This window comes from Tiliqua scincoides, chromosome 5, assembly GCF_035046505.1.
Source record: "Tiliqua scincoides isolate rTilSci1 chromosome 5, rTilSci1.hap2, whole genome shotgun sequence".
NCBI classification, from domain to species: domain Eukaryota; kingdom Metazoa; phylum Chordata; class Lepidosauria; order Squamata; family Scincidae; genus Tiliqua; species Tiliqua scincoides.
The window spans coordinates 12,755,193-12,771,800 of record NC_089825.1 but is presented as its reverse complement, the minus strand read 5'-3'; the positions used below and the strand labels follow the sequence as shown (position 1 = coordinate 12,771,800).

General features: G+C 47.2%; 1 protein-coding gene across 1 annotated transcript in view; it reads left to right on the top strand.

Moving 5' to 3' along the window:
- Positions 1–15,621: 15,621 nt before the first annotated feature.
- The window catches only part of PITRM1 (pitrilysin metallopeptidase 1), a 30,712-nt gene continuing 29,725 nt past the window's right edge, over positions 15,622–16,608 (top strand). Inside the window, exon 1 of the mRNA XM_066627640.1 lies at positions 15,622–15,718. Coding sequence (XP_066483737.1) covers positions 15,663–15,718 — 56 coding nt within the window. The 5' untranslated portion in view covers positions 15,622–15,662. The remainder of the gene's footprint in view (positions 15,719–16,608) is intronic.

Genomic DNA, 16,608 nt, shown 5'->3' with positions numbered 1-16,608 from the left:
CTGTCACACAGTAAATAAATGAAGCGAATGGTAAAAGAAATCTATACTTGTCACTTGAGGGTAAGACGGAGATGATGGAATTGGGGAGAGAGAGATTGGATTAATTCTGCTGATGTGCTGGGCCCGGTCATTATTCTTTATGTGGATCAATAGGAACAGAGTTGAGGGCTATTCTGAAGCAGGGTGTTACTCTCCAGGAGACAGGGGGCTATTTGGGTGGCTCCAATCAGTTACCAGAGGCCTGTTAATTTATAGCCTTCCCCTACAGACATCCCACACAAGCACACTTTCTCAGCACAAGGAAGAGAGAGGAACATGGGAAGTTTCCTTATGCTGAGTCAGAGCATTGGTTCATCTAGCTCAATATTATCAATGTTGGCTGGCGCCGGCTTCCTCTGGAATCTTTCCTAGCCCCAAGAGTGGAGCCAGAGCAGGCTGGTGCAGTAAGTCCAGCAGGCTCCTCAAAGTGAAGTCGCTGCTGTCAGTTGCCATCGCTGCCCGGAATGGCTCTGTCAGTGACTGAGAGGGGCCACTTACATGGCGTGGTGTGGCTCCTGCTGGACTTATTGTGCAAACCCCCTCCCTCTGGCTACGCTACTGCCTAACCCTACCTAGGGATGTCAGGGACTGAACCAGGGATCCAGGGCCAGCCTTAGGAGCTATAGGGCCCAATCAGAAACATTTTCTTTTTCTTTTGCGGGGCCCCAGGTTCACTGCCATAAGAACATAAGAACAGCCCCACGGGATCAGGCCATAGGCCCATCTAGTCCAGCTTCCTGTATCTCACAGCGGCCCACCAAATGCCCCAGGGAGCACACCAGATAACAGGAGACCTCATCCTGGTGCCCTCCCTTGCATCTGGCCTTCTGACATAGCCCATTTCTAAAATCGGGAGGTTGCACAAGGTCTATAGAATCTTAGAGATAGAAATAAAATGTATTATAGACTTTATATCTCTATGGTAGAATGGAAAGCAATCAAAATGCACGCTTAAAAAGTGCATGTGAAAGAATTGACCAAATGGCTCTAAGCACTTTTTAACATAAAATTGCACACATGGAGGTCTACAAGTGAAGTAACAAAATATGTAGATTCCTTCTAAAAAGTAAATTGTTACAAAACCACTTGTTTTAGGAACTGTGGGATGATTTAGTAAAAGTAGTAATTTTATTTTTTTGGTTAGAAACAACAATTCAAAATGTCCATTGCGATATGTTGTGTGTATTTCAGTGTGTATTTCTCACACTGTGGGTTGGGACCCACTAAGTGGGTCGTGAGCCAATTTCAGATGGGTCCCCATTCATTTCAATATTTTATTTTTAATATATTAGACTTGATGGTATGTGACTACATTTGGGGAAATATTACAGACCTGTACTTTTAACAAGCTGCTATGTATATTCTTTTAAGAATGATAGTAAATGGGACTTACTCCTGGGTAAGGGTGGGTAGGATTGCAACCTAGAACTGCTAAAAATTTTCCTGCTTGACGAGGTCACTTCCGGTCATGACATCACTTTATGGGTGGGTCCTGACAGATTCTCATTCTAAAAAGTGGGTACCAGTGCTAAATGTGTGAGAATCACTGGTGTATTTTATAAGACTAGATGACCCTAGCACAGGGCCCCCTTAAGCGTGGGGCCTAATTGGGAGCCATTGGTCTAATTGGCTTAATAAAGCCAGCCCTGCAGGGACTTTCTAGAAGGAAGGCATGTGCTGTACATCTGAGCTACAGCTGTTCTGTGAAACTCAAAAAGCTGGCTGCAGCAGTACAGGCTGGATTCTATCCCCCGTCCCAATCCCAGCCAGCATTACACAGCCCTCTTAGATTTCCGAGCACCTGCGAAATCACAGACGCAGATCTGAGTAGCCCCATAAGGCTGACTGGCACATGACATGGGGTAAGGGGAATAAAATCCTTTACACCAAGTTGCGCCCAGCCCGCCCTTACCTTCCCACTTGGCATGCCTGTTAGTGGTGTAAAGAATGGTTTTTTAGATCATTTTTACTATGGTTGGCAACCTTCAGTCTCGAAAGACTATGGTATAAGCCTACAGCACCCAGTATTCCCAAGCGGTCTCCCATCCAAGTACTAACCAGGCCTGACCCTGCTTAGCTTCCAAGATCAGATGAGATTGGACATGTGCACATCCCCTCGAGAGGAGGGCTTTTATGTTAGCCCAGCTGAATATCTTCCCTTCTGCAGTGTTGAGCGGTCGCTACTTACGGATACCCTTTGATCAAAGGTGTTGTAACCGTTGCGGCATTGAGCCTGATTCAGTTATTCATTATCTCTGTGTCTGTCCTGTGTTTCGTAAGCTTCGCCGCTCTATTCTAGACCCTGTTTTTTCAAGCTACTCTGGCCCCTCCCATTTTCTAGCAGCATTTCTTCTACACAATTTTTCGCAAGAAACGACATTGCTTGTTGCCAAGTTTCTTGCAAAAGTTTTTATCTTTAATAGTTTAAGGTAGCCCTGATTGGTATGTTGAGTGTGCACTTTATTTGTGGTCTGTTTCTTGTGTCTTGTCAGTGGGCTTATTGCGACCGTGTATTTATTTATTTATTACGTATGCCAATAAAGCTTTTCGGAATTCGGAATTCAGAATGTGCAGGGTAACAGTTGCTTGATGTCTCAAGATTAAAGGTGACTCAAAAAAAGTATACAAACTTCATAGCGTCAAATTTATTATGCTACATTTCACACCTATATGATACCATAATTCACACATGTACTGCATGAAGGTTATCCAGAAGCAGTTGCTTGACCCTGCTAATTAGTTAGCTAATGACTTACAACCCAATTCTGAGCTTCTGAGAACCCAGGCCTGCAGCGGTGCCAAAATGGCTACTGCTGCATCCCATGGGGCTGGGAAGCAGTGCCAGGGCTACTTGGAGTAAGGGAGTAAGGATAAGGGAATCTATTGAGTGGGCACAGATTCAAAGAGACCTGTGTTGGGACTCCCAGGCTGGGAAGGGAGATAGGATATGGCAGCATGGTCTGCCACCATTTCCACACCCCCTCCCGCCTGCTCCCTCCCCTGCCATGCCTTCCCCCACCTTCCCCTGTCCTGGAACTCTGCCCTCCCCACCCTGACATACCGTTCAGCTGTCCAATGCTCACTTGGAGTGCCGGGCAGTGTCTGGCCTGCCTTCAACCAGCACTGAGCCGGCGCTGACTCTCTCAGGTGTGCCTTACCACACGTTAGCGACAGTGCGCGACAGTGATGGGCTAGTGTGAGCCCTTCAGGATCAGGCTCTTAGACCAAGTGCTCAAAATGTTCCTCATTGGCATCTACACATTGCTGACACTGCCATCGAAAGATCTGCAGACATGATGGTTGCGGTGCTGGGACACATCTCTTCAGTTGCTTCCTTTAGATCAGTGATTTTCAACCTTTTTCATCTCACGGCACACTGACAAGGCACAAAAATTGTCAAGGCACACCATCGGTTTTTTGACAATTGACAAGGCACACCACACTGACAGCAGGGGCTCACATCCCCCAGTGGCCCTATTAACAAATGATCCTCCCCCAAACTCCCATGGCACACCATCCGCGGCACACCAGTGTGCCATGGCACCATGCGGTTGAAAATGGCTGCTTTAGATGTTCGAGTGCTGTGGATTTTCTACCATGATGTGCATATGAATTAGAACTCATTAAAATGTCTGTAAAGTTTTTTTTAGAAACCCTGGATATTTGCTCATTAAATGACTGTGAGCCCAATCCTGTGGTTGGCAGCACGATTCCATGCCACCGACCACAGTTACGGCACGTCTGCAGGGCTCACTGCTGGGCTCCTGCCGGTGCTAGCCCAGCGCCGGCCGGTGCTGGGCTAGTGCTGGGCTAGCGCTGGGCAGTGGCCCAGGTTCCATGGCCCAGCGATCTCCCGGACTGCCGGGCTGCAGAATGGGAGGCGGGGGCATGGACGGGGGCGTGGGGGAGGCGTTCCAGGGAGGGGGGAGGCTGGCGAGGGTAGGGAGGAGGCTTGCCAAGGGGCAGGCGGGAGGAGGATCCACGGAGCTGAGCTCCATAGGTTCCAGGGCGCTCGTGGAGGGCTGTGCACCCTACACAAGTGCCTTTACTCTACCGTCAGCTGTAAAGTGAGTAGCCCCATTGCAGGGCTGCTTACCTTACTTGGGGGAAGGGGACGATCATCCCCTTCTCCCGAGGAGCAGTAGCGCGGGAGGTGCAGGTTTAGGCGACAGCCCTTTTCGGTGCTGCTGAGCGTGGGCACTCTGGGCAGCTCAGGATTGGACTGTGTATTGCTAATAACCACCATGGTCCTTGAGTACAGTTGCGTCAGTGTTGGGGACCAGTCTGGGTTTCAACCTCATGTTCTGGAAGTCATCCACCATTGAGCATTACGGCTTGCAGCATCCCAAAGTTTACTAACACCAATATGGACCCGAACCCACAATGATCCTGAAACCAGCTGATTCTAGAACTACTGTTTGGCCACCAGTATATATAGGAGGCTCCTGCTCCTGATGCTCTTCCACTACCTTCTGTGCTGTAGGAATCATTAACCAGTGGAAATATGAATGGAGAATGGCCCTCCATTTGCACAGACATCACTGTAAAAGGCTGGTGATATGCACTGTTCCCAAAAGGGGGCGATTAATATTCTATGCTTGGGATAACGAGAAAAGGTATTGAGAACAAAACAGCTGATATTATAATGCCGTTGTACAAATTGATGGTAAGGCCACACCTGGAGTATTGTGTCCAGTTTTGGTCGCCACATCTCAAAAAGGACATAGTGGAAATGGAAAAGGTGCAAAAGAGAGCGACTAAGATGATTGCTGGGCTGGGGCACCGTCCTTATGAGGAAAGGCTATGGCGTTTGGGCCTCTTCAGCCTAGAAAAGAGACGCCTGAGGGGGGACATGATTGAGACATACAAAATTATGCAGGGGAAGGATAAAGTGGATTGAGAGATGCTCTTTACACTCTCACATAACAACAGAACCAGGGGACATCTGCTAAAATTGAGTGTTGGGAGGGTCAGGACAGACAAAAGAAAATATTTCTTTACTCAGCGTGTGGTCGGTCTGTGGAACTCCTTGCCACAGGATGTGGTGACGGCATCTGGCCTGGACACCTTTAAAAGGGGATTGGACAAGTTTCTGGAGGAAAAATCCATTATGGGTTACAAGCCATGATGTGTATGTGCAACCTCCTGATTTTAGAAATGGGCTATGTCAGATGCAAGGGAGGGCACCAGGATGCAGGTCTCTTGTTATCTGGTGTGCTCCCTGGCGCATTTGGTGGACCGCTGTGAGATACAGGAAGCTGGACTAGATGGACCTGTGGCCTGATCCAGTGGGGCCATTCTTGTTCTTATTCCTCCATCAGTGGAAAGCCATCCCCAAAGAGGCCAACGGACTGCAGTCAATAGTATCTTCCTTAGATATTCCCGCAGCACTTGCCTTTGAAGTTTGGCTTCCTTCTTTGCTTGTTTGCAGTCTGTCTTGCTGCCTTCTGCTGCCACCCTGTGTCGCTCCGAGCAGCTTTCCGCAAATACCTTCAACTGCCTTGCGAAGCAGTATGTGGAGGGAGGGAGCCACCAAAATGACAGATCAGCAAACCACAGATGGTGCTAAGCATGTCCACTTTTGCAAGGTGATAAATATCTGTTCTACATTAGGTTCCAGAGCTGGTGTTCTCTTGGAGAATATTCCAATATGGTAGCAATATCAGACAATGGCCCTTGGTTGTTTTTGTACTTAAACCTTTCAATTTCATAGAAAACCTCTGATTGTTCTTTTGTGGGGTCGTTAAGGACTCTGTCTATGAACATTACATTATGTTCTGAGCACAACTGAAGTGGGTTCATTTATGCAGACTTTTTTATTGTAATCTGTGGCATATTTCTACCCAGAGAGAGTAAAATAGACAAGCAAGCAACACAATATTCTTGTTTTCACGCCTTCTGTATAATTTATCAACTCAGTAGAAGCTACAGTGCTCAAAGAGGAGGCAGCCCCATTATCTGTTTTTGACAGCTCCCTTTGCTTCTGTTTTAGAAAGCGACATGAGGCATGATTTGGCTTAAATTGGGGTGGGGAGGAAGGTCAGGGAGGGAAGCCAGTTCATTTCATTAAAGACCTTGCTACCTTTTGGGATAGACGGGCAAATGGTTGAATTCAATATATACTGGTAAAAAAGAGTTGTGGTTTGGGACCCAGGTTGGATCTCTGCTCATCCTCAGTCTCTTATGGGTAAACTAAAAATAACAAACTAGATCAGGGGTGTCAAACTTGTTTCATACAGAGGGCCGAAGTTAGCATTCATGAAGCCTGCTGAGGGCTGAAAGTGATGTCAGCAAGCATGAAGTGATGTCATCAAGCAGACGATGACCAGAAATAAGCACTTTGTTCTCACCTAGAAACTCATTAGCTGCAAATGACAGGAGAGAAAATGTGCAAATTTTGTTCAAATTTTCAAGATGAGAGAGAGCCCAATTATCATGCTGGGAGAGCCCAATTATAACAGGGACAAGATAAAATGCTTCCAGGGGCTGTATTCAGTCTGTGGGTCTTATGTTTGACACCCCTGAACTAGATCACTGTGTGTTTTGAGGGCAAGCAAGATAACATTTTTAAAGAATTAAGAGCTCTCTGTTAACACTCTGGAGAGCCAGTTGGACTTGTAGGTGAATGTGGATCAGCAAGACTGAAGTTCAAGCTCTTGCTTAGCCAGGAAGGTCACTGAGAGATGTTGGTCCAGTTGCCATCTATCAGTCATGTCTACCTCATAGGGTTGTTGTGAATACACAATGAGATGTTCCTATACATACTTCCTTGGAGAAATGATGAGATAAAAAAGGAATCTATACACCCTGTAAATTAAAAATGGGGGATTTACCGTACATGTCTGGTTCTGTTTGCCTAAATCCACCCTCCGCCCCTGAGAAAGAAAACTCAGCGAAGAAGTGGTGTTGTGTTCCTCAGTTGTGATCCTTTCTTGCCATAGGCTGCAATCCTAGCCACACTTTCCTGAGAGTAAGCCCCATTGAACAAAATAGGACTTATTTCTGAGTAGACCTGGTTAGGATTGTGCCCATAGATACCCATTCAAATCAACTGACACTATTCTGGACAACCAAGCCAGCATTTGATACATCTGTGCACATATACAGTAATATAACACAGTAATAAAGGAAAGTGAATGTTAATTTTATTCAACAGCAAAACAGCCAAGTCAGATTTATTTTTCACATCGAGCAGATACGAATGCAGGGAGAAAATATGCTTTTAATATCAGATTGCAAATGGAATGATGGGTTAATATAGCAGTGTCTGCCATCTATTTATTTAAGACGCTTTCATTCATCTTTACAACTTGATACACTGGGTTCTTTCTAATGGAAATTTATGGGCAGCAGCTTGATGTGCTACAGTTTTGGGGCCAGACTGAAATGCAGAAGAGCCACAGGAGAGGTGCTGTATAGGTGTATTGTCTCAAACTCTTTTCTTTGGCAACAGGAGAATTCTTCTACTCTTCTCTTGCTGCTGGGAATGGCTCTGATGGTGAGGGGGAGGGGCAACTGGCACGGCACATTGAGGCAGCCTGCAAAACCTAGTGCTGTGCCCCCTGTAGCTACGCTACTGGGGAGTAGCAGGAAGAGGGGCAGTGGAGGTGAGTAGGAGGTCAAAGGTGGGTGCCTTTGCCATACAGCTCCGTTTTGCTTCCCCCACCGGGAATGGCTCCAAAGGAAGGGGTCGCTTGCCCGCCTCGCTGAGGCTCCCTGCCAGCCTGAGCGCTCCGCCCCCCCTTAAGCTATGCCACTATGGGAAATAAATCCCCTTACTCCATGGCATGGCAGCCACCTCCTACCCTGTACTGAATACAGGGCAGGCCGATTGTCCTGCCCGTTCCAGCACAGCATAGGATTGGGCTGTTAGAGAAGTAGGTGGTTTGCTTTTCCCTCGACCCAACTCTGATTCACTGATGGTTGTTTCTCCAAACTGCAGCATACATGGCCAGGAGCTGCAATCAGCTGACCCAGGCCTATCCATTCATTGCACACTCCATGTTATATAACCGACCATCCCCACAAGGCTGGTATATCTTTATGGAGAAGGCTCTTCGTGCTTGTGCTTTAGAATACTCAAGGCTAAAACTAGCACGTCCTTGTTTCTTTAAAAAAAAAATGCTCTCCAGCGCTGTAACTCAAATAATCACCCTCTCTTCCAAGCCATCTAAAACAAAGCAAGGTTAATGTCATTTAAGAAGGCAGAAAGGAAAATCTAAGAGGCGACTGGAATCGATAGATGTTGACAGAAAACAATGTAACTAGAGCAAAGCCCATGACAATCCTGTCTAACCAATGTGAATCCAGGAGTTATTCTTTCTTGCTTAAACAGGATTAGATAAGCTTACACTGTCATGGCATTTTGCCTTCCAGGCCTCCGAAAAGAACTTCCCTCGGATCCCAGTTGTACTCATAGATATACAAGCTGGTCCTTGCTGCCTAAACATACTTTGGAGCAAATCGGGATATTGTTGTAATTCTTCCCTGCTAACTTTTGAGAAACTGTAGCTGCAAATTTATCTAAGGCCCCATTCCGATCCCTGCCACCAGCGCCGATGCAGCTTTGCCATGGAGGCACACACTGCATCCTATGGGGGAGGCAAACAGGAGTTTGAGGACAAGATATAGAACAGGGGTCTCCAAACTTTTGGGCCAGAGGGCCGCTTCAAATATCTGGCGTGGTGTGGAGGGCCAGAAAAAAAAATTTAAATATAAAATTTAAATAAATAAATTAGAGATGGAAATTAGATGAGTGAATAAATGAATGAATGGGCTCATTCATTCAACCTCTCTGGCCCTCAGAACACCCTCCAGACACAGCCAGAGCACAGTTCTGGTCATGTTCAGTTGAGCGGGCCAGAGGCTTTCAGGGGACAAGAAGTTGGCCGCGGGCCGGAAAAAGGCTTGCTACGGGCCGCATCTGGTCCCCGGGGTGGGGTTTGGAGACCCCTGATACAGAAGACCATTCATATTGGGTCCAGTGGTCAGTGGTGCCAGTGGTTACCTTTCGCTTTTGAGTTTACCTGTTTAAATCTGCTGGGATGATGGAAGAGCGATGGGATAGATAACCAAGATGCAATGATCTCTTAGTTGAAGGCACAGATGTCCTATACAGGCTGCCCTGGGTACCGCACTTTCATAACTCTCATATATGGCCATAATAGGGGGAGACCACGCTGCTGGAGAAAGGAGGGGGTTCCTGTTTTACCTGAAACTAGCAACGGGTTTTGAGGGATGTGGGGAGCCCCACAGGAAGCTCCACAGGGCTCCCCAAGCCTTGAAAATTAAAACAAAACAAAACCTGGAGCTGCACTCTGGTTCCCTTCCAAGGGCTTTCTCTGCAGGCTTCAGAATGACCTGTGGAGGCAAAAAGACACCACTTCTGGTTTTCTGGGCTTCCCTGGGCCTCAGAATGCCTTATATGGCATAAAAACTTACGGGAAACTGGAAGTGGCTTTTTTTTTTTTTTTGCCTCCATGGGCCATTCTGAAGCCCGCAGAGAAGGCCCTCACAAGGGGACCAAAGTGCAGCTCTCCAGTCCCTTTCGGAGGGCATAAGGGGCTGGAGTTAATGGATTTGCTTATCCACAATTTTCAGTATCTGCACGGAGTCCAAGAATGGAGCCCCTGTAGATACCAAGGCCCCACCTGTACTTCCTAATAAATATGCACAAGAATTTGGCAGCGCAGGAGAAATCCGAAATGTATTTACGAGAGAGTGACTCCTACTGTTTGGGGCATTCTTCATCCAGAACTACATTCTGCATTTCTGCCAAATTCACTGCCCTATAATGCTGTCCTTGTCACATGTACAGGTGGATAGCACAGGTGGAGAAAAGGATAGTACTTAGATATGCTGTGGAATCCTAGAATGATAGAATGAGAAAGAAGCTTGGAGGTCATCTAGCCTAACCCCCTGGTCAGTGCATGGAACTGACAGCATCCCTGACATATGACTGTCCAGCCTTTGATTGAACTCTCCAAAGGAGAGCTCACTGTTTCAACAGCATTTCTAAAATGCATTATATTACAAATTAACCACACAACTCTCTTTTGAGTGGCTACAGCCTTTAACACATTGATTTCTCAATTAACAAAGAGACTATGGTTGTTACTATATTTCATTTGTAGAGCACACTATTTAAGGAGTGCAAGGCGCTGTACATAGTTGCCCACAGTCTTTTGAGGTGGGTTAGGCTGAGAGTGACTGGCTGAAGGTTGTCCAGTGAGATTAATTACTGAGTGGGGATTGAGACCCTTCCCCAATCTTAGGACAATATTCTAACTGGTGGTTCTTAAACTTTTTAGCACCGAGATCCACTTTTTAGAATGAAAGTCGAGACCCACTGGAAGTGATGTCATGGCTGGAAGCGATGTCATCAATTTAGGCTTCAAACCTAAGCCGCAATCAACCAAAGGTCCCACTACACAATGCACTTGTGCTGTCATTTTGCCCAGCTCAGAATTCAAGCATCCCAGCTCAGAAGTCCAAGCTAAATGCAGACTTGGATCCTTCTCCAACCACACAGCCCAACCTCCTTTCCAGCAACCATTTTCCCACCTATTCAGGGCAAAGCACCATAAGAACAGCCCCACTGGATCAGGCCATAGGCCCATCTAATCCAGCTTCCCGTATCTCACAGCGGCCCACCAAATGCCCCAGGGAGCACACCAGATAACAAGAGACCTCATCCTGGTGCCCTCCCTTGCATCTGGCATTCTGACATAGCCCATTTCTAAAACCAGGAGGTTGCGCATACACATCATGGCTTGTACCCCGTAATGGATTTTTCCTCCAGAAACTTGTCCAATCCCCTTTTAAAGGCATCCAGGCCAGATGCCATCACCACATCCTGTGGCAAGGAGTTCCACAGACCAACCGCACGCTGATTAAAAAAATATTTTCTTTTGTCTGTCCTAACTCTCCCAACACTCAATTTTAGTGGATGTCCCCTGGTTCTGGTGTTATGTGAGAGTGTAAAGAGCATCTCTCCATGCCTCCCTCCAACTGGGAACCTGCCCAGCCAGCTCTGTACCTTGCATTTCCATCTCTGTTATTTTCAGTGGTACCTGAGCTAGGTTCTCTGTGAGCCACCTGAAGCTGGCTTGCGACCCACCTACTGGGTCTCAACCCACACTTTGAGAAACACTGCTTGAACCAACCACTCCGGGTGCAGAAATAGTACAAAACAGATCCTACAATCCTCCTTGCTTTAACAGGAGTTTCTTCCCAGAAAGAATAATTGGATATTTTTCCCCCTGTTTACGGATCCCGACAACAGTCTGACAGAATCTCTCTTTGGTAGTCAGTGCCTTTAATAATTAAGCAGCGAGAGGTAGCAGGTCTTCATTAGGAGCAGAGATGAAAGAGAAGCCTTTGTTTTAAAGGACGACAGAAGAGCCATGTCACTGAGAATAACGAACCATAGTCTGGCGCATGGGGGTAGCACACCCTTCACTTGGGAATCACGGAGAAGATGAAACGAGAAAATGTTCCTACATTCCGAGTACGTTCATTCAGATCTTTTATCTATCCACGAGATCCACAATCTTGTCGCAAGGTTTTCTTTTTCTTTTTTTCTTATTCAGCTGACAAGGAAATATCAGCCTGCAGGTTGCAGGGGACACATTCTCCATTTGGAGAGAGAGCAGTGAGAGCATTTGGAGAGAGACCTACACAGACCTGCCAACTGCCCACCCTACTGAGAGGAGGAAAAGCAAGTCACTCCTGCTTTGAAATCTGGCTTAGTTCTGAATGATCAGTTGCAGCTCCACAGTACTTTGCTACCTTCCCGTTATTTGCAATTAAGTTTTCCACACACTGAGCATGCCAGATCAAAGAAACCCACTTGGCAAGCTAATTAAAAACCATCAATGACAAACCTGAGCAACCTGAAGGCAGCGTTCTTCTTTGAGATGAATCTGCTTCTTGGCAAATTAAGATAAATCTTGCTTAACCTAACCTTCTAATCTGTTCACCTAAGCTGCTACAAACACCCACTGGTCTGCAGCCTGAAGTTTCACTAAGTAGTAAAAGGGAGGGTTCCTCACTGGGAACCATGTGCATTACAATTTTAGGGGGCATCCACTAAATTGAGTGTTGAGAGAGTTAGAACTGACAAAATATTTATTTAGCCATGGTGTAATTAGTCTGTGGAACTCCTTGCCACAGGACATTGTGATGGTGTCTGGCCTAGATGCTTTTAAAAGATGCTTCTTATGTTCTTATGGCCGCAATCCTAACCAACTTTTCAGCACTGACATAAGGGCAATGCGACTCCGAGGTAAGGGAACAAACATTACCTACCTTGAGGAGGCCTCCGTGACTGCCCCCCACTGCTCCTTCCAGCCTACTACCCTAAGCCACTTCAATCCACTGTCTGATCTTCTCCTTTATTGAGAGGGAGATGGAAGAGGATTGGGGCAGCCATAGCTCACCTCTTCCTCCACTACTGCGGGGGGGGGGGGGAACTGCTTCTGTTGCCTCCTTGCCTACCTGGCTGCTTAGGAAAGCAGAGGCGGAGTGTGGCAATCTTGTGCCCATCCCCATCCCTGCCCCCTTCCCTTGAGCTCTGGTGTCACCGCCTTCGGCAGTTCACCCTGTTTATTTCAAACAGGATGGTGTGAAAAAAGGAGGAGGTGGTAGAGTTCAAACTCAGGAGGTGGGATTGAGATCACTGCACTCCACCACATCTCTCCTGACCCCCTTTGTCTCTCCTTGCTCACCCAGTGATATGTCAGGAGAAGGAGGTTTGGTGGCACCAAACGGTGGAGAGGTCACGTAAGATGGGAGGCAGCAGGGCGCATTCTTACAGGGCCACTGGATCCTCTCAGGCCTCTCCTGCTTCCACCTCATTGATCATGTTCTGCACACGCATTAACCTGGTATCAATCTCTTTTTTTCTGGCTTTCTCCTTTTCCTCTCAATGTTCCACACCACTCCACCTCCCAGCTTGATGCCTTCTCATGCTCTTGCTGAGCCTCTCTCTACACCTCTCTGACATCAGAGCAGCTCAGCCAATCATAGCAGAGCCATCCCCCACCACAGCAGAATCCTGAAACACATTACAAACATGTCAGAATGCACAGGAGAAAGACACACTTCCAAGTTGTGCTGCTGACTGCTTCACAGCTGTGATATTTTTGTGTGTGTTTCTCCTTGGGATGCTGCTCCATCTCTGATACTGTGCTATATGTTTGATTTGACCACACATGGTCCATCAAGCACCTGCCAGAACTGCTATAAAGCTTTTTGGTGTGGGCTGGCTGTGGAGGCCCATATTTGAATGTGGTGTTGGCTGGGATTGTAATCTTCCAGAATTACTGAGATTTTTTTTATTCGGATAATTTGCTATTTACATATGATTTTATGCTTTTATTTTATTTTGCTGTTTTAATGTCCCACATAATGTCCCGTCTGGATATGGGGGTGGCAAGATAAAATTTGGAATAAAGTAAAAACAGCTATAACTGTAACTGTAACTATTTCTCTTGTAGCTTCTGTACAACACGGTCACCCATTCTGGGAAACTTTGCACCAGACAGAAGCCAGCAGAATGAAGTCTCCTTGTAAAAACAAGTCAACACATTTTAATGATTTTTTTTTTTTTTGGGTCTTCATGGCAATGTGTGATTTACTGCAAAAAATGTTATTGGACTCTATGGGAGAAAAACACTTGTTTGAAAAAGTGCTTTGCATTTTAATGTTAGTAAAATGTATTTAGGTGTTCTTAGGAATGAAAGAGGCAGAGAGGAGACAAGGGCTGACCACACAACACAGCTGGGGGAAAAAGATAAGAACAGGAAAAAAATGATGATTAGTCTAAATGCACAAGGCTTAAACTGGATGGTGCTTAAATAATTGGTTGGCTATGCAAACCGAATACACGAACTAGAATGTACATTCAACTTCCCTCGTCCAAATGACACTCTGCATGAATGTTCCTATGTTACACAAATACTGTGAAGCCTGATTTTAACATGACCTGATGTCCCAGATAAAGTAATTTTCTTGTAAGCATTCCACACTTCAGAAGCATAGGATCCATCAGACTGTTCTGTCACCTCCTCACAACTGATCTGTGGCTCATGGAAGCCACTATAATATAATAAATGCTCATTAATAGATTGAAATTAATTTTAAAAAATAGGAGAAAAGGCAGGTTCCAAGGACTGAACCACATAGAGACCCACATAGAGATTAGTGAGCTAATGAACTAAAGAAAAAATTGCTCTTGGTGCATTTAGATAGGGACTGCTATATAGCTAAAGCAAACCTATGCATGTTTACTCATAAGTAATTTCCATTCTGTCCAAAAGGACTTACCCTACTGCTACAATACTATACAGACTTTTACCTGGGAGTATATCCCCTTGAATTCAACAAGGCTTACAGCTCAGTCCTGTGCATGTCTGCTCAGAATTAAGTCCCATTGTATTCAGTGGGGCTTGCTCTTAGGAAAATATGCATAGGATTGCAGCCTGAGTGGGCACGCATAGGATTGCGATGCAATCCTCCTTCTTCTCAATGGACTTCTTCATTAACATTCTTATTACGGCTGTGCTCCTGTTCCACTCCCATGGAAGGGAGTGGGGCTGACCTCCCAGTAAACATGCATAGGATTATTGCTCTGTGTGTGGAAGCACTCTGCCCATGCTCCAAGATTCCTTCTATCAGTCCCTCTCCCCCGCATCTGGTCCAATTCCATATTCTGAATCAGAGACTTGGGTCCCTTGGATAGAGACCCTGTTAGTGGACAGCAGCAGCACTCCAGCACTGGAGCATAGAAAGTGAAGAGAGCTTCTGAGAACGTGCAGAGTGCCTTTTCCCAAACATCTTCACACAGCCTTATTATGTGGAATGAGACTGATCATATAAGTCATATATTACATAAGTCATACATATTCCAAATAAGACTTATTACATGGAATAGTGGCAAAGGGTAAAAGCATAGAAAGTGAAGAGAACTTCTGCAGGGTAGAAGTTGAAGAGCTCTTTGCAGGGTAATTAGCAGCTGCCTTGCAAGCTGCAGGAGCTGAGCCCTTTGCTGGCTAATTAGCAGCTGCCTTGCAAACTGCAGGAGCCGAGCTCTTTGCAGGGCCGATAGCAGCTGCAGTATCTGATTTTTGAACAGCCTCAGGGCTTAAGGCAACTGGTGACCTGATCTTTCCATCACCCTATGGCGACGCACCCCAAATCAGGTCGCGATCCAACAGTGGGTCCCGACCCACAACTTGGGAACCAATGCATGGGAACTCATTCTATTCTGTTCCAGAGGACGGGTTGCTGGTGGCCAGCCTTTGTTCCCGAGCTGCCTTACGCGGGAGTAAGCGCTGTTGGGCTCAGTGGGACTTACTCCCGAGTAAGCACGCTCGGGAACACCAAGTGCCCCTATTGCATGCCTCCCCTGCTGCGTTGCAGAAAACAGGCCTGGGCACAGGTGGAATCGTGCAGGCGCTGGGACCGCCGCGGCCCTCGCCGGAAGAGGCAGAGCCCCGCCGGCTCCGCATTGCCCGGGAAGGGAAGGAAGGGGGGGGCCTGCGGGGAGCGATGCGCACGCGCACTTTCTAGCTGCCTTCAGTCCCCTCCGTGGTGGCCGGTCGGGAAGGCGGTGCTGGGCCATGTGGGGCCGCTACAGCGCTGCGGGACGGTGGCTGGCGCGGAGGGGCCTCGGCCGGTGAGCAGCCGCTGCTGGGGAGGGCTTGGCTTGGCTTCTTCAGCCCCGCGCTCGCCTCCGTCAGTGATGAGTGAAAGCACTCTGCCCGTGCTCAGAGGCCCCCTTTCTCAGCCCTTGCCCCCACTTCTGGCTCAATTCCACACTCAGGCTCTGGGTTGAGCCTGTTAACGGGCTCCAGAGCTCAGGGGACTGGAGCACAGAAAGCCAAGAGTGTTTCTGAGCATGTGCAGAGTGCCTTTCCTCATAGTTGCTCAGGCCTTGAATTGATCCTCTTAATGGGGACCAGAGCTCAAGGGACTGGAGCATAGAAAGCCAAGGGTGTTTCTGAGCATGTGCAGAGTGCCTTTCCCCCTAGTTGCTCAGGCCTTGGGTTGACTCTCTTAATGGGGACCAGAGCTCAAGGGATTGGAGCATAGAAAGCCAAGAAGTGCTCCCCCCCCCATTGCTCAGGCCTTATGTTGAACCTGTTAACAGGCACAAGAGATCAAGGAACTGGAGTGTAGAAAGCGAGTGTTTCTGAGCATGTGCAGAGTGCCCCCAGTCGCTCAGGCCTTGATTGCGAAGGGCTGCTTCTATAGCAGTGGGTCAGACTAGATGGTAGTTAAGCCCATTCCAGTGTTATGGTGCCGTAAGTAAGAAGGAGCAGTGGTCTTCACCGTGCAGAAGTTGCCCTTCCAGTTTTCTTTCTTAACCTTGTTTCCATGTTACAGGGATGCCCATCAGTTCCTCAGTGCCTGTCCTATACCCGTTGCATGCCCAGTGATATACTCGTATGTTAGTGGGAATCAGTAGATAAGAGAGAGGGGCAGGGGCAGGGCAAGGCTATGGCATAGTTAGATTTGCTCTTGCATCTTGCATGTCCGAAACCGACAACCTTCAGCCTGCTTTGA